The sequence below is a fragment of the Brassica rapa genome, chromosome A09, assembly GCF_000309985.2.
Source record: "Brassica rapa cultivar Chiifu-401-42 chromosome A09, CAAS_Brap_v3.01, whole genome shotgun sequence".
Lineage (NCBI taxonomy): Eukaryota > Viridiplantae > Streptophyta > Magnoliopsida > Brassicales > Brassicaceae > Brassica > Brassica rapa.
In genome coordinates this window covers 31,803,938-31,823,133 of record NC_024803.2, presented here as the reverse complement: position 1 = coordinate 31,823,133, position 19,196 = coordinate 31,803,938, and the positions used below count along the sequence as shown (strand labels likewise).

Here is a 19,196-nt window from a genome sequence, read left to right as displayed (position 1 = left end):
AGAGTTAAGGAGTGGGATTTGGGTTTGAGGTTTAAAATTGTATAAAATAGAAAATAAATATTAAAATTTTGAAGATATAATTTTAAAAATAGTTTCAAAAAGAATTTTTGAATTAAAAAAATTTTTAAAAAATAAAAACAAATTCAAAAAAAAATTCAAAAAAGAAAAAATTATAAAAAAGTTCGAATTTGAAAACATATAATCTAAAACTATAAAACAAAAAATATTTTTTTATATATCTAGGGTATTAGTGTCCTTTTACCTATTAAATGAAATGGTCTATTTATGAGAATTGCCTTTTTCAGAAAATAATCTTAAATAATATTTTTAAAACAAATATACAATGACATAATTGAGTTCATAAAATTAATATTGATAAAAATAAAAATATAAGAAAAGTTGACATTTTTTTTCTATTTACAAATGAAATAACACTAGTCTCTATTTACATCATAGAAAATGTTAAATCTTGGTATAATTTTTTTTATTTTTTTAAGTGTTTTACTATAAATTAATTAAATTCAAATTATTGGGTAAAAATAAAAAAGAACAAAACCTAGATACCAATAATAATAGAAGATGTGTGGTAGGATACAATTTATTTATTTTCAACTAGTTGAAATATTCAATACTTAAATCCACATATGATTTTTTTAATTCAACTTCTACCTTACATTGGTTTAAGCCCCTGTTCGGAACTATGCTAAGCGCTAGTCGAGCGACAATTCCGGACCAAACGAGTTACTAAAAAATTAGGGAGTACCCGGAGATTACGCGGAGTCTAGTTTTAAATACAATATATTTAGCTAATTTTAAACATGATGACACATGTTTTTTAAACGTAATTATATAACTTTTTTATATAATTTTAAACAGTCTCTTTTTGATTTGTCAAACATATGTTTGGTACGAAAAAATTCCTAAATGAAGTAATTATGTGTTTATTTTTGGGTTTGATTAGCTAATTGTAATTATTTTTACTAAATAATTACACAAACTCTGTGGATAATGAGTAAAAAATAATCAACCATGTTTCAACTTTACATGGACGAAAAAAAAAGAACTTAGGCGGTCTAGGCGGAAACAGGCGAGAACGAGATACGACCTCAACCTCAGTATCATCCGCACCAAACTCCTTTTGTTTACCAAATAGTTATATAACTAGATAGTAACCCACGCTTTTGTGCGGGATAAGAAGTTTATATTAATGTTGAAATTATATATTATGATTATGTATAACATAAGGTATACTTTACGCGTGTGCGGGATAAGATGTCTATATTAATGTTGAAATTATATATTATGATTATGTATAACATAAGGTATACTTTAAGCGATAGTCAGATAGAACTAAATGTATGATTTTTATGAGGGGCGAAGCCATAAACTTTTTTATAATGGGTTCACTAATATTAAAATTTAATATATGGTGTTTGCAAGTTTGAGAAGAAACTTTGAAAAATATTTTTTTATATTTTCCCTATCACGTTGTAGTTGTAGTAGTTATGGACTTAAAGGATTAACACATACAAAAAAGGTGGATCAATAGTATGTTATAAGCAAAACAAAAACTATGTGAAAAAAAAATATAGCTCTTTTAAATTCAGAAAACATAGTTGCATAATAAAATAAATTGAAGGTTATTTGACCTTTTAAATTATAAGGGTTGTTCCAGATGCGACCAGCACGTGAGATTTGCTGGTGGTTCGTTCCTGGAAGTTTCTTCTCATCTTCAAGGTCGTCTAATGCAGAGCTCTCATAGCGGCTAAGGTGGTGACACTCGCATGCTTATATTGCTTGCCCGAGAAGACTAAATACACTAAGCCGAGACGATTTACAGTGATTCAATCTCTTCGAAATTGAGATCACCTCATTGAGCAGTAACAAAATCGAGTACGACACATTATCTAGAAATAGATTTTAAACGTCCTTTTTCAGCAATGAGAGACGGTTCTCAAGAACGTGAGTGATCTGCTAAAGTCATGTGTGGAGAAAAGGGTTCTTTTATTAACACTTGGCATCATACTAAAGTTTCGTCACTTTGTCGTCTTTACGGATCTGTCGACTTAATGGCGATAGATCAGATGGGTTACCGTTTTTAACAGAAACGTATAGATGTATAAGCAGGGCCGTGCCTGACATTTGCAAGACTAGAAGCGAGGAAAAAAAATTGGCCCCTATAATTTAATGTAAAGTTAATATATCATTAACATAAAAAAAAATTGATGATTGGAAGACTAGTTAGACCATCTCCAATGGCTTACTCTATTTTTTACCCTAAAATAGAGTAACTCTATAATAGAGTTTGAGTTTGCTCCAATGGTACTCTATTTTAGAGTAGAAAATAGAGTGATGAACAAAAAAAAAATACTCTATATTTGGAGTAAACCTATTTTTTACTCTATTATAGAGTGAAAAATAGAGTACCAATGAACATTTTTTACTCTAAACTCTATTTTAGAGTGAAAAATAGAGTGGGGTTGGAGATGCTTAAAAGAGATGACTCCATAGTGGACTTTTAAAAGTCTAATAATTAAACAAAACTTTACCAATGGATAATGGTTCGTAGATGATATAACCTGTAGGAGAAACAAAACAATAACTGAGAATTGCGAGAATAACTAGAAAACAATCGATTAGTTTTTTTTTCCTCATGAATATGCTGATCATTATCCTATTTCCTTTTTATTTTGCTGTTACTATATTTCCTTTTTCTTTAAGTAAAGTTAACTTTATTTTCGTTTAATAATATGGTAATAAAAAAACGCATTAGTCTGAAGTCGAACCCGGGCTGCTAAAAGTCCAACTCATGTAACAACTGCTTTCACCATCTCTGCTATCAAAACATTTTGAAAAATTGGCCCTTAAGCAAATGCTTGATGGGCTTGTATCCAGGCCCGGCCCTGGGTATAAGAAATCTTTATTGATGCTACGATTATATTGATAAATCAACTAATCGAACTTGAAGCTGAAGGTTTATCACGTAAAAGTGTTCGTCGAGAAAAGTATAGATGGTATAAAATTCTTTTAAAAGAATGTTAGTGTGAAAGAATTAAATTCACAGTTTTGGTGAGAAATGTTCTCTGCGTGACACCTAAGCGTTTTACTAAATAAAAGCTTCTCGTGAAACTACATCACATTCTTTGCCAATAAATTTTTAAGGTAAATTTTAAAAGTGTATCCCCTTTAATATATCATGCGAATAAAATAAACGGAAACAATTTATTTAGAAGAAAAAACGGAGACAGTTTACCTAAAATTCACATGCGATTCCTCTTTTCCTCGCAAAGCAACGTGCATCTGCTCTCAAAATGACGACACCTTCTTTTCGATATTACAAAATTAAAAGGGTTAAATTATTTTGTCATTTCACGTTACCCCAAATTCACATTTTCACATGCATTTGTATTTTATCAACTTGTCTACTTATATAATTCTTATTTTCTGTTTTATTATAAGTTGAATTAGGTAAGAAATACCAATTCATTTTTCTCAAAAAAGAAAGAAATACCAATTCCACATTAATAAAAGAAAAGCTCTTCAAAACTGAAGTGGCCACAACACATGAGTGGAGTCCACGGTCAGATAGATAGACGACAGTATAAAAAGGAGTAAAGGACCTTAGATCATGAACCGGTGGCAGATTATTAACGGTCGTTGGACTTCAACAAATGAAACGGACGCTTTTGACTCAAACCGCGTAAAATGGAAAAGTGTAAAGAAGAGGACACACGCGCAGTTCATGCCAGAAAGCAATCGGATCCACTAGTCACCATCCGAATCTACGTTTTTTTTTACTTGATTAAAAATATTCCTGCAAAAAAATCAGTTGAGAGGTGACATGTATTAGTATTATAGTATTACTTGATTTAGATTCACTGTATCTAAGGTTTCAGTTCAAACGACTACCTAGTAGTAGTACTTATAGACAAGTTTAGGAATAATTTTAAAATGTCAGTCATTTAACTCCAAAAAGTGTTTCAAAATGTCAGTCATTCAACTCCAAAAAGTGTTTCAAAATGTCAGAGATCTTGAGATTCATAATTATCTTATTAAATATCTGAAGATTAAAGAAAATAAAAAGAAAGGAAGACATTTTGACCAAAAAAAGAAAGAAAGGAAGACGGAAAAAAAAGTTGGCAAAAGGCTGTCAAGTATTAAGACAGCTAAAACTTGAGTAATGGTTTTTGTAGTTGACTATTTGATATTACTTGTGAACACGCTTACCTTTACTACTATTTTTTTTTTTTGGCAATTAGCTTTACTACTGTACGTATGAGATATAGATATTGTTGTTTTTCCTCTTTCTTGTTCATGCGTATAAATGTATATAACTAGAAAATGAGTTACTTGACGGTTCTACTCAGGTACAGTTTTTACAACAAGGGGCATCACGAAAGAAACTTCATTCCCATCGCAATCTGTTTACAAGGGACATCAAGAACTGTTAAAATATATAGATCATTTTATAGGTTATCATCATTTTCCTAAACCCGCATGCAATATTATATATACTCAGGTGTGGCTGAGTATCTCCACTTGAGTTTCAATATCCTTGTGAACGTCAGGAATAACTAACTGATCACGAAATTATAATCACCTCTCAGGACATCATATATTCATGCAACTTAGGGTAAAAAAAATAAAACTAAAATGATATTCTATATAGTGATCATTCGTGAACTAACTAGAGATGTGTCTTGAATTCAGGTTTTTCAGTGTCAAAAGACAATAAGGATCTAAATGGTAACATGTGTAACAACTAGAATACGATTGAGATATATTCTTTATAGTAATAAAACATAAATATATGACAAAAAAAATTGTTAATATTAACTGTAGTACAGTGCGTTTTGTTACCATTTGAAACCTAAAACAAATAAAAACTGAACAAGCAAATAATATGTATATACCCTGATGCATGGAATTAAAAGAGATGATGATAGTTGAAATGAAGCCTCAGTTACAAAAAAATGATAGCTGATATTGGAGATAAGGATGAAGTTTAGAGATATACATAAGGTTTATGAGATAATGATGTATTAGTTGGAGTAGTTATCCAAACCAAGTCGGTTTAGGACTTTGTATAAATACTTACGTATTGTGATTAATGAAAGACAAGCAGTTCTATAAACTTATATGATATCAGAGCATTGATCAAAATTTTGCTCAGAATTGCCGATTTGATATTCAAGTTACATGCTGAGTGGAGATGAGGATAAGCAAGTTATGGTAAAACAGGGTGGTACTTTGGTTACGTCACCATACGCTCTGTTTTCATCTGATAATCCAGGTGCCTTGATCACTTCCGTTCAACTGAAGGGAGATAATTACAACGAGTGGGCAATGGAGATGGGGAATGCACTTAGAGCAAAGAAGAAGATGGGTTTCATCGATGGAACTTTGCCTAAACCAAGTGAGGATAGTACAGAGTTAGAAGCGTGGCTGAGTGTTAATTCCATGATAGTGGGGTGGATCAGATCATCTATCGAGCCAAGGGTGAGATCTACTGTAACGTTCATTACTGAAGCACGTAAACTATGGGAAAATCTGAAGAAGAGATTTGAAGTAGGAAACAAGGTTCATGTTCATCAGTTGATGGAGCAGGTAGCGTCGTGTAGACAGAATGGTCAGCCTGTGATAGATTACTATGGGCGTCTTGCCATGATGTAGGAGGAGTTGCAAACATACAAACCACCTCCGGCGTGCAGTTGTTCAGCGGCTGCAACATATGATAAGGAGAGAGAGGATGAACGTGTGCACCAGTTCATCATGGGACTGGATGATTCACGGTTCAGTAATGTAGTTATTGTTATTATCGAGGCAGACGAGTTGCCAGATTTAGGCAAAGCATATTCTAAAGTAATCAGAGAGGAGGCAAGATTGAATACAGCCAAATCTCGAGAGGTGGCTCAACAAGAGGCAATTGGTTTTGTTAGTAGAAGAGAGGCACTCCTGGAGGAAAGTTTGAGCCCTGGAACAAGAAGGGACAGTCGTGATACTAATGCCGTAGCAGCAAGAAGTGATGGTTCTGGTGGATCTTTTGGAAACAGGCCAAGAGACAAGGTGTGTACTAACTGTGGAAAGACAGGACATGAGAAGAGTAACTGCTGGCAGATAATAGGATTTCCGGAGTGGATGAATGAGAGAAGAGGAAGAGGTTCAGGTAGAGGAACCCGCGGCTCAGATCGAGGAGGTTATGGTCGTGGGGGAGCCAGTGGTAGAGGCACAGCAAACGTTGCTCATGCAAGTAGCTCGCATGGATCACGAGCGTCTGACTTGTCACCTGAGCAATGGAAGGCTATAACTCAAATCATAAATGATGGGAGATCAGGAGGTCACTCTGAAAAGCTTTCTGGTAAGCCTATTGGTGATGTTATCATCGACTCGGGTGCTTCGCACCATATGACAGGAAACATCTCATTACTTGTAAACGTGAGAAGCACGCAACCATGTAAGGTTGGATTTGCAGATGGAGGGACGTCGGTATCGACCCTGATGGGTGATATGGTTCTTACTGATCGTATTTCACTCAGAGATGTGCTTCTAGTGCCCAATATGGATTGCACACTTATATCAGTATCTAAGTTATTGAGACATACGAATTGTTTTGCCTTGTTCACAGACACCATTTGTGTTTTGCAGGACCGTTCTTCGAAGACTCTGATTGAAGCCGGTGAAGAACGTGATGGGGTTTATTTCTTCAAGGATGTGAGAGTTGCACGAGCCAGTAGAGCTGAGGGAGCTGAGGATCAACTCTTATGGCATCGACGGCTTGGACATCCTGCATTTTCTGTTTTATCTACAATTTCTGGTGTTAAGAATAAGGATTGTTCTAGTCATAGCGACGTGTGTTTTAGAGCAAAACAAACAAGAGATGTTTTTCCTGATAGTATGAATAAAACAAGCAAGTGTTTTGAGTTAATTCATGTGGATGTTTGGGGGCTTTATAGGGTTCCTTCCTCATGTGGGGCTGCATATTTTCTTACAATAGTAGATGACTATACAAGATCGGTTTGGACACACTTATTACTGGCCAAATCCGAAGTTAAGAACGTATTGCAAAGGTTTTGTACTTACACAGAGAAGCAGTTTGGGCAAGCTGTGAAAGTGGTGAGGAGTGACAATGGAATGGAATTTATGTGTTTGGGAGAATATTTTCAAGACAATGGAATATTGCATCAGACTAGCTGTGTCAACACGCCCCAGCAGAATGGGCGTGTGGAGAGGAAGCATAGACACATACTAAACGTAGCAAGGGCGTTGTTGTTTCAGTCTAAGATGCCTGTGAAGTTTTGGGGAGAAGCTATAACCACAGCCACACATGTTATCAACATGACACCAACCAAAATATTGCAGGGAAGACCACCGTATGAGGTCTTGTTTGGAGTAAAACCTACATACAGTTCGTTGCGGGTGTTTGGATCATTGTGTCATGTACACAGGCGTGATCGTGATAAGGATAAGTTTGGGGAAAGGAGCAGAAGATGTGTCTTTGTAGGCTATCCGTTTGGTAAGAAAGCCTCGAGGGTTTATGATTTGGACAGTAATGTGTTCTTAGTATCTAGGGACATCAGCTTTGAAGAAGAGGTGTTTCCTTTTGCCGAAAATACTGAAAGTAAAGTGGAAATCCGGGAGTTGACAGGTGGTCCAGATGATGATTGGATCATTGATGTTGTTGAAAAAGACAGAGGAAGTGGATCTTCCGAGAATGAAGTAGGAACATGAGTGAATGAGAATATTCATGCTGAGTCTACAAAACAGAACGCACCAGAACAAGTGGGAATAGTTGGTGCGGGTGAAGTTGATGTTCCAAACACTTCAAATACAGTCACATAACCAGAGTTAGGTAGAGGTTGTAGAGAGAAGAGACCATCCGTGAGACTACATGACTATGTGAACTACAATGCTCGTCGTCTCACAGAAGAACAACCCCATCACGATCTCCCTGCGCTCATTCCAAAGTCAGAGTCTTTGTCGACGGTTCGAGGTACGCCGTATCCACTTACAAATTATATATCTGATGATAAATTCTCACCTGCTCATAAAGCCTTCTTAGCGTCAATAACAAGCATGAGAGAGCCTAGGAACTTTAAAGAGGCAATGGAGCAAGAGATTTGGCGGGATTCTATGAAAAAAGAGATCACTGCCTTTGAGGAAAACAAAACTTTCAGTGTAGTTGATCTACCTCCTGGAAAGAAAGCGATTGGAAACATGTGGATCTTTAAATACAAGTATAACGCAGATGGGACTATGGAGAGATCCAAATCGCGTCTGGTAGCTTTGGGAAACAGACAAGTCAGAGGAAGAGATTTTAAGGAAACGTTTGCTCCTGTTGCTAAAATGACGACAATTCGGTGTTTGTTGAGAGTTGTCGCAGGGAAGGGATGGATAGTGCATCAGATGGATGTGCACAATGCTTTCTTGCATGGTGATCTTAAAGAGGAGGTATACATGAAGCTTCCGCAAGGTTTTCAAGCGTCAGGGTCAAACAAAGTGTGTCGGTTGCATAAAGCAATCTATGGGCTGAGGCAAGCACCTCGATGTTGGTTTGCTAAGCTCACTACTGCTCTGAAGCGATTTGGATTTCATCATTCTTATGCAGATTACTCTCTGTTTGTTTATTCTAAAGGGAATGTGGAGTTGAGAGTTCTCATTTATGTAGACGATTTGCTTATATGTGGGAATGATGTGGAGTTTTTGACCAAGTTTAAGGAACACTTGGGGAGGTGCTTTCATATGAAAGATCTAGGAAAGTTGAAGTATTTTCTTGGTATAGAAGTTGGACGAGGAGAAGAAGGATTCATGCTTACACAACGCAAGTACACTCTTGATTTGATCTCGGATGTTGGACTACTTGGTTGCAAACCAGTTGCTACACCGATGGAGATGCATCACAAGCTTGCTTTAGATTTGAGTCCGCTTCTTCGAGATGTTGAGAAATACAGAAGGTTGATTGGACGTTTGATATATTTGTCAATAACGTGGCCGGATATATCTTACTCGGTGCATATTTTGTCCCAATTCATGCAAAAGCCACGAGAGTTGCAGTGGGCAGCTGCATTGCGAGTAGTAAAGTACCTGAAAGGAACACCAGGACAGGGGATTTTGTTGGGATCTCAAGGAGAAATGCGGTTGTCGGTCTACTGTGACGCAGATTGGTCTGCGTGTCCCACTACTAGACGATCGTTGAGCGCTTATGTAGCACTGATTGATGAGGCACCAGTGTCGTGGAAGACAAAGAAGCAGGGAGTTGTGTCGCATTCATCTGCGGAGTCGGAGTACAGGTCAATGGCGATGGCGACTAGAGAGATAAAGTGGCTGCAAAGACTGTTACAGGACTTGGGAGCTAAGAAAACGAGACCAGTGAAGTTATACTGTGACAGTAAGTCAGCTATTCACATATCTGCGAATCCGGTCTTCCACGAAAGGACTAAGCACATAGAGTCTGATTGTCATCAGGTGAGAGATGCGATTCAAGATGGTTTGTTAGAGACGGTTCATGTTAGGACAACTGAACAACTGGCTGACGTGTTGACAAATGCACTTGGGAAAGTGCAGTTTCAAAACTTGTTGTTCAAGTTGGGAGTAAGAAATTTTCATATTCCCAATTTGAGGAGGAGTATTGGAGATAAGGATGAAGTTTAGAGATATACATAAGGTTTATGAGATAATGATGTATTAGTTGGAGTAGTTATCCAAACCAAGTCGGTTTAGGACTTTGTATAAATACTTACGTATTGTGATTAATGAAAGACAAGCAGTTCTATAAACTTATAGCTGAAATGATGAAAATCAATCAACATCGTAATGGTGAACTGGTAACACTGCCACGAGCTATACACATGGGCGCCTCCTTCTACGTGTCTTCCCTTCGATTATCATGACAGCTCTTTTTTTTTCTTCTAAACTCTGATGACAGCTCTATTTCAATACAATAGTTTTCTTTTCTTTTTCGTTATAAATAATTTAATAACATAACTTTTTTGGCAACGTTTTTTTCGTCAACTAAAATTTAGATCATTTTTCGATTTGTGCGTGTGATCGTTTTAAAATTAGTAACGTTCTAAAATTCAAACTAAGCTTTATTTTTTCTTTACCAAAAACATTGTAAATAATTCAAACTAATCTGACGAGCGAAGCAAATTCAGCCGCGAACCAGATTATATACCACAACACAACATAAGAGACTTTTGACTTAAAAAATCCTGCAACACAATTGACTCTAGCGATCGAGTTGGTTGATCTTAATTTAACTCTGTAAATTAATTTTTTCAATAATAACAGTTTAATTAAGTGAGTTATATAAAACAAGTAAAAATGAAATTGAATTTAAAATAATTGTCATTGACTGTTCGGTTCAGAAGAAAATAATTTTTTTTAAGAAAAGAAAAATAATTAAATATTTTTTTATTAATCAAGAGGTATTCCAAACCGATAGAATGATCCATATTAATCCTCAAAAGAAAGTGCATCCTACGTATAGACCTTATCTTCGGATATTCAAATAGACTGTAAATAATGAACTTATATATGTATAGCCACATATAAAACTAATAATTTCGTACTAAAATAAATCAATCTCTGACCTAAACCTACAGGGCAATTCAAAGGAAACCAATAAACCACTACGATATGGTTAAAATAATTAAATGTTGACAAACAGGGTTCCATCTTTGATCTTTTCCTGGTTTCTGCATCTATTTTGAAACATATATATATTTTTTAACACTGAAAAATTCATCAAGCCTTATAGGCAACCAACGTTGAAATCATATTAGATCAGGAATATTATGTAATAGCACATTCACTAGACTATTAATCAACAAAGCGTTTGTCGTATTTTTGGAATGGCTAAGTTGAAGACGCTACCAAAGTAATTTGCGAATGTCAATAATATTGTCATTACGAAATTACCGCACCGTAGTCTCAATCTTGCAATATATGTCAGATTAATGCCGTATTGATTGTACACGAAGCAACAAATGAAGTTATGTGACTCGATGACGTCGTAAGATAATTAAAAGGTTAATACTACTAATTAAATGAATGATAGAATATGCTAATGACATTTGAGGAGTTCTCAGCCATCCATTATAATGCTCTAGAGCCTTCGTTTACATTTGTCTGATTTATTAATCAAACTAAAAGTCTAAACCACCCATTACGACGATCATCATCATTACGAAAATTATTAACAATCATGCAAATCTACGTGCGTCACATTCGGCATCACCGGATAGTTTTATATTTTTTCATCCTCTTTAATTTTCCGAGTTATTATCTCCTCTTTTTTTTTTAGTTTCTATATATTTAATAAATGTGTGAATTATCATCTCCTCATTTTTACCCTGTGTTCGGGGTCGGATTTGAACAAACCGCATGTATTCTTTTCATTCCTATATCTTTTAATTTCATTCTTCGTTTAGAAAACTCTCGGACTGATTATTTGGTAAAGCCATCTCATTCTATTGACCAAAATTTTTACTATTAAAAACATTAAATGTACCTTTTAGAATATATATTTTGTTATTTATTAATATAGTTAGAAATATTTATCTAAAATATACTAGTAGTGATAACCTTGGGTCGATTAACTGGATTCTTAGACTCAAATCAATTGCTTTAGAGATTACCAAAAAAAAAAAAAATTGCTTTAGAAGACATTGTATTCCAAAAGAATGATTTTTAGAACAAATCACTTCTAATTTTATGGACATGGAACTGACTAACTGAGGAAGAACGTCCAATTATTTAGGTGCGAAATGTGTTATCCACTAAATACATAAACTCCACTACTAAACGTGGCGGGTTCAGCTGGACACTTGGGTTTCCACTGCTATGGCGTATACATGTGTCAGCTGATCATTAGTTAATACATAATTCTTTTTTTGAAAGCTGGTTTTAGATGTAGCCTCTCAAATAGTCTAAAGAGTAAGGTCAATTAAATTAAACGAAAATATAATTCTGGCATACTTAAATACTATAATAAATTATATTTTAAAACTAAATTTGTTAACCAAAACAAAAAAAAACAAACTAAATTTAATCCATAATTTAGTTAATATGTAAAATATTATAGCTATTAGGTTGTTATATGTATAGAGCTAATTAAAGTTTTTTATGTTATTTGATGCAATTCTCCAAACTTTTAGGAGAGACGAACATTTTTTTTCTAACAAGGAGGAACAACGATTAAAAATAAGAGTGTTCAAATATGTAAAATCGAACCAATTAAAACTGAAACAAAATAGAAAAAATTGGTTTGGATTTGGTAATACTGAACAAATTGAATGTGTAATTTTTAAAAATCATACTATATGGATATAGTTCAGTATATAGACCAATAGAACCAAATAAACTGAATAGTTAAAATATATTTGTATACTTCTATGTAAATTTCTAAGAAAATAATAATATATACAAAATTTGTTTTATTAATATAATATTCATAATTAAAACATTGATTTTAGTAATTTGCCATTTTGTTTTAAGTTAAAAAAGTTTATTTTGTTTTTCTCATTTTCATCAAACAAAATAAAACATATTTTATTGGTAATTATGTGTGCTAAATATAGTTATTTAATATTATTATGATATTATATTTATTATTTTTATTTTAGTAGTTAAATATAATAGAAATATTATATTTAAAAGTTAGAGGAACGAATATATATATATATATATATATATATATATATATATATATATATATATATATATATATTTATGTTTTAATAAATCTGATTGGTAATCATATAAATTAAATTTGTTTATAAAATCAAGAAATAGCTATAGTTTTTGTTATAAAACCAAATAAACTAAAAATTAATAGTGTATAAACAAAACAAACCAAATTAGATATGTACCAATATGTAACCAACATTTATAAACTGAAATACGAAAAAAAAGGATAAAGAAAATTGAACTAAAACCAGACCGAAATCCAGACTAAACAAACCTAATTAAAAACATAGAATATGGAGCAACTTAGTAATATTTTGACACCAGTAGCGCAGCAATTGATATTCCTTCCGTTTTTAAATAGATGATCTCCAACCCAAACCTATTTTTTCCTTTATAATTCTCATGAAAATAGAATAATCCTATTATAGGGTAAGTTTTCCTCCAATGGTTTACTCTATAATTGAGTTGTTCTATTTTTTCCTCTATAATAGAGCAACTCTATTATAGAGTAAACTAGGCATAACATTTGGGGTTCCAATAGGGTTTTGGTTTTGTCTAATCGGATCTCAGTTTTTCGGTTTTATCAAAATCAGCCCCATTCGGGTTATAAGAAAATTCGGTTCGGGTTCTATCTGGTTCGGGTCAGGGTTAGTAAATCTTCAAAGAACCAGTACAACCCATTGTACTTTCAGATTCGGGTTCCAATCGGTTCTTCGGTTTAAAAGTACTTGATTTATACCTATTTTGTAATCAAAACATAAGTAAAATCAATTCAAAAATGCGAAAGAAACATCAAACGTGATCATTCAAAATCAAACGAAAGGTAAACATAGTTATTGATAAAAGGAAAACCAAATAAATGAAAACATAAAAAGAAAACTAAGTTCTCATGAAGTAAGAAACATTATTCAATGAAAACAAAACCAAAATCTAAAAACTTCAAGCTTCAAACGCCACATTCAACCATCAGTCTTCATGTAATAGATAATTATTTTAGATGTTCAATAATACCTTAATGTATCTTATATACATATTAGGAATTGAGATCATGTTTCGTACAAGTTCTTTTTGGAATTTTGAAATCTTTCGTGTTTTATTGGGTATCCATTTAGGTCATTCGGTTTGGGTAATACTTATAACCTGAAATACCATAAAACAAGATCTATTCGGTATTTACGTCGGGTTCGATTCATTTTTATCGGATCAGATTCGGTTCGAGTTTTTGGGTTCGGTTTATTTGCCCAGTACTATGAGTAAACCATTGGAGCAAAACTTACCTTATAAGACCACCTACAAAGAGGGTGTTGAAACTCACTTTCAACAATTTAAACCCTTGCAATGAGGGTGTTGTAAAAGTGTGTTTTTCTACGTGTTATAAACAAGCGTTGGAAAGTTTTAACAGCTGAAAAAAAATATTTGTGGCCCGCACAGCCACATGTCGCTCTGTGAATGGCCAGAAACATTTAGCGCATGCGCCACACACGCGGATTAACTTGTTTTTTTTTAGTCTGGATAAGATTTAAATGTTTTGATTTCATTGGCTGAGCAAATTTCACTTGATATTTAATTTCACCCAATAATGCAAACGCGTTTATTATATAATAAAATTTGTTTTTAAAATATAAAAATTATATCAAAATTCAAGATTTTTTAATTTATAAATAGTGGCTACTCTCATTTCATTTGGATACAGAAAAAAATTATCATTTTTCATTATAATCAACTATTTTAGTGTTTTAAACTTTTTTGGTTAATTGGATCCTAATAATAATCTTTTTAACACCCAAAACTCTTCTAAATTTCTCTTCTGAGTTTGATCAATAGATTACTGATGAAAGTGAGGCAATGGAGAGAGAACAACAAATTGCAGTTAATTTGCTTATCAACAATAATCGTCTTATTCACCAACTCCATCAAGAAAATAATCATGTAAGTCATCGCGGTTCTATTGTCGGTCATGCAGTTATTCTTCGTGATAGACAAAATGCTCATCGCAATTTGTACAATGATTATTTTTCTGATAATCCTGTGTATGGTGAAAGAGATTTTCATCGTCGATTTAGAATGTCACAAAGACTATTTCTTCACATTGTCGATACTGTTAAACAACATGACAACCACTTCAACCAACGGCGTGATGCATCTGGTAAACTTGGATTATCAACTTTACAAAAGGTTACAACGGCCATTCGGATCTTGGCATATGGGATGCCTGCTGATGCCACCGATGAATACATCAAAATAGAGGAGTCCACAACAATTGAATACATGAAAAGATTTTGTCGTGCAATTGTGGATGTGTTTTTAGAGTGGTATCTCATGTCACCAACAATAGAAGATGTTTCTAGACTTCTCAACATCGACCAACAATGTGGATTTTCTGGAATGTTAGGCAGTCTTGATTGTATGCACTAGAAGTGAAAAAGTTGTCCAACTGTATGGCCATGTCGTAGCGGATCACCCACGATCATTCTCGAAGCGGTTGCGGATTATGATCTATGGATATGGCATGCCTATTTTGGAATGTCAGGCAGCAACAACGATATCAATGTTTTAAAGTCTTCTAACTTATTTTCCAAGATTGCTCAAGGTACCGCTCCTCCAGCAAATTACATAATTCAAAGTCAAGAATATAACATGGGTTATTATTTAGTCGATGGTATATATTCTAAATGGTCAACAATTGTCCAAACAATTAGCGATCCCCAAGGTCCAAAAAAAAATTGTTTGCAGCAAGATAAGAATTATATCGGAAATATGTTGAACGAGCTTTCGGAGTTCTACAATCTAAATTTGCTATTGTCGTAGAATCCTCACGTTATTGGAAGAAAGAGGTATTGCATGATATAATGACATCATGTATTATAATGCATAACATGATTATTGAGAATGAACGAGATGTCAACGCCCCGATTAGAGATGCAAGACCAGTGCCACCAACAAACATTAAAATGGCAATAAATGAAGATATGCGGTTTCAACAATTTTTATCACGTAATCTTCAGATAAAAGATAAAGAAGCTCACTTGTCACTAAGAAATGCGTTGATTGATCATATATGAGAGCATTACGAAAATAATCCTATTGATTAGTTTTGTATTTTTATATGTACCTTTGTTATTTGGATTATTTGTATTATTATTATTATCTATATTTTATGTTTTTATTTTTATTATAAGTAATTTGGTGTTATTGTTTATTTATGAGAGTATGTTTATTGAGTATCTATTTAAAATATATGTTTATTACTTTTTTTTATAAAAGTTAAGTGATTATAATTAATTTATTAAAAATATTGAAGACTAAAGTGTAATAAGTAAAGTTTGTAGAGAAAATATTTAAGCGTCACTATTGGAGAACCACCCTCTTATCCTTTTATTTTGAGTGGGTTCCTCCTTTAAAATAAAGGGGATTGTTGGAGATGATCTAATATAGTTACTCTATTTTTGTGAAAATTATAGTAAAAAAATAGGTTTGGGTTGAAGATGGTCTTAGGGAGTTTTTGATGTTCATAATAGTTGATGTTTTCATATATCAATGCATTTTTTCACTTTATCAAAAACTGTGTAACCAATGATATTTTGTAATCTATTTTGTGATTGGTTGAATAATTTTTAATTTATATTTTTTTAAGATAAAAACAAAAATTTTAATAGTTATATACAATCTTAAAACTTTGGCTCCGACTGGTGATCTTTTCGGGAACACGAAGAACGAATAAGAAATGAACGTATAGGAATAAAATTGCAGGAATGAAAATGAATGCTTATTTCTTATCAAATTTAATAAGAAATGATTTTGTTCTATATTTCTCTACAAAAGAAGGAATGGGGAGGAACGAGAAGGAAAAACTATTCTATACGAATGATGATTTTTTTTTGGAATTATAAGAAATTTAGTGTTCCCTTTCGTTATTGGGTCACCATTCAAAGCTTTATGTATTTTGAAATCAATGGAGTATAAGGTAACACTTCTTATATATCTTTTGTCAACAGGCAATGTCTTTAACAAGAAGTATTCGATGTATGAAAGTATAAAGAAAACAAAATAATGTATCAGACGTATTTCAGATTAATAAATTGGAGAAATAAGAAGCATACAAGAAAAAGAAAAACACGAGAGGACACGCCACGCCTCCTATATAACGAGAGCAAAAGCTCATGAGATAAGTATACCGGTGAGGCTGAGAGTAAATCACATACCAAAAAAAAAAAAACTTGAGTGCAATAGATAAGAATTCATTCTTGTGTGTTTTCTCCTGATTTTTATTTCTGTGCAAATTCCCCTTCGATCCGTATCTGTTTTATTTATTTATTTTCAAAAGAAAATCGATTTCTAGGCTTGTGTTTGAATGGTTTTGATCAATTATTTACACAACAAAGCAAACTTTTGAAACTGGATTTTCTTTAAATCTTGCATCTGTTAGTATTTCCAGAACAGAGAGATCAATCTTTTTTATTATTGATCTTCTTGTTTTTCTTTTAAAATAGTTTCCGAGGGTATTATTTTTATATCCCTCCTTTCGGATCTGCAAAGAGGTTGTTTATTTCAAATCTCTTCGATCTATTATTTTCGATTTCGATTTTCCTTTTACATAAAAAAAATTTATAATGGCAACTACTATGGATTACTACAATAGCAAAACGTTTCAACAAACCGATCCTTTCGGTGGTGAATTAATGGAAGCGCTTTTACCTTTTATCAAAAGCCCTCCCACCGATTCACCCGCGTCTGCGTTCGCGTTTGCGTCTTACCCTGACGTCTGCTTGACCCAACCGATTCCAAACGTGTCGTCGGATCTAAACCAGACACACTCGTACTCCAACCTTCTCAGTCCTAAACCGGTTCCCATGAAGCAAACCGCTTCTCCACCCAAACCGATGAAGCTATACAGAGGAGTGAGACAGCGTCACTGGGGAAAATGGGTCGCCGAGATCCGCCTACCCAGGAACCGAACCCGCCTCTGGCTCGGGACCTTCGACACGGCGGAGGAAGCTGCGTTGGCCTACGACAAGGCGGCGTATAAGCTCCGCGGCGATTTCGCCCGGCTTAACTTCCCGAATCTCCGGGGAGAGTTCGGCGAGTACCAGCCTCTTCAGTCCCCCGTCGACGATAAGCTCGAAGCTATCTGTAAGAGCCTGGCCGAGACGCAGAAGCCAACGAAGAAGTCTTCTTCCCGGAAACGTTCATCCACCGCGAAACAACCGGAGGAAGTCAAGACGGAGGATTACTCTAGCGTTGTATCTCCGCCGTCGACGGAGAGCTATGGATCGCCGTTGTCGGATTTGACGTTCGTTGATGTGGAGGAGGAGCAGGAGCCGTGGAACGTGAACTTCGCGTTGGAGAAGTATCCGTCGTACGAGATCGACTGGGACTCGATTCTGTCAACGTAGATGATGGTTTGTAAATTAGGGGATGCCATAGGGGTATTTTAGGAAACTAGAGGTCTCTGCAATGGAGTTTTTGGTCATTGCATTGAGACACGTTAGGTGGGGTCCTTTTGTGTTATTATTATTAATAAGTGGGTGTACCTTAATGTAAATTATTTATTACGTCTCTGCGTCGGTGGAAGCTTGGATTTTTTTGTCATGCTTCACACCGTGCGAGTTTTTTTTTTTTTTTAATGTACTTTGTAGTTTTCTCCTTGTCTTAATTCCAAGTGTTTTAGCTTCCAGTTCAGATACGTATTGTGTAATAAAAAAAAAGTGTGTGTAATAAATAATGCATCTGATTGTAGTAGTACATGTAACCTGACGACGCTTTGGAATTAGATGCTCTTTCCAATGTAGAAATAATAAGTACAAATTAGATTTTGATCCGTGCAGATTTTTTTTTTTTTTAATTGACAGATATTTAGTAAATGTTATATTTTTATATATTTATGTTTTATTTTATAAAAGACTTAAACTTTATATTTTTATTTATCGTATTTTATTTTAAATGACTATTTATGTTTTAAAAATTAAACTTTATTTCTTTAATGAATTGAGTTGGTGTAATTCTGATAAATTAATTTTATTATGTGGTTAATATTTTAATTAAAAAAATATATTCTTTTAAAAATAATTTATATTTTTCAATGAAAAAATATAATTTTTTATGAATGCTTAAATTATATTAAGAAAAGAAAAAAAAATTAAGAATAGTTGAAAAAAAATTATTTGAACTTGGACTTAGTGGCCCAAAAGAAAAAGAATATGAGAATTGGATCTGATTTATTAATCGATCCAAATGGCCCAAGAGAGATCTGATGTGGGCTGTATCCGAAAAAATGACCTAATATAGATGTGTTATTAATATTACTTGATTGCCCTTAATGAAACATGTAATGTTATTAAAAAAAATGACAGACTAAGGTAAAAAAGACATATGATCCTGCTTTAATAGTATAGATTTTTATTAATTCATTAATGCAGATTAAAAAATGATTACTTTTGCTAATACCGAATTTCAATTTACGCAAAAGGAAAAAAGTAGAGTTTCATTATGATATAAGACAGCGCACTAAC

The 19,196-nt window shown here is 33.7% G+C and overlaps 1 protein-coding gene across 1 annotated transcript; it reads left to right on the top strand.

Annotated features, from left to right (window-relative positions):
- The first annotated feature begins 16,726 nt into the window (after positions 1–16,726).
- On the top strand, positions 16,727–18,426 carry LOC103869071 (ethylene-responsive transcription factor RAP2-13). Its single transcript, XM_009147118.3, has one exon. It carries the CDS (start codon positions 17,298–17,300, stop codon positions 18,078–18,080), a length of 783 nt encoding a protein of 260 aa, XP_009145366.1. The 5' UTR covers positions 16,727–17,297; the 3' UTR covers positions 18,081–18,426.
- The last annotated feature ends 770 nt before the right edge of the window (positions 18,427–19,196 follow it).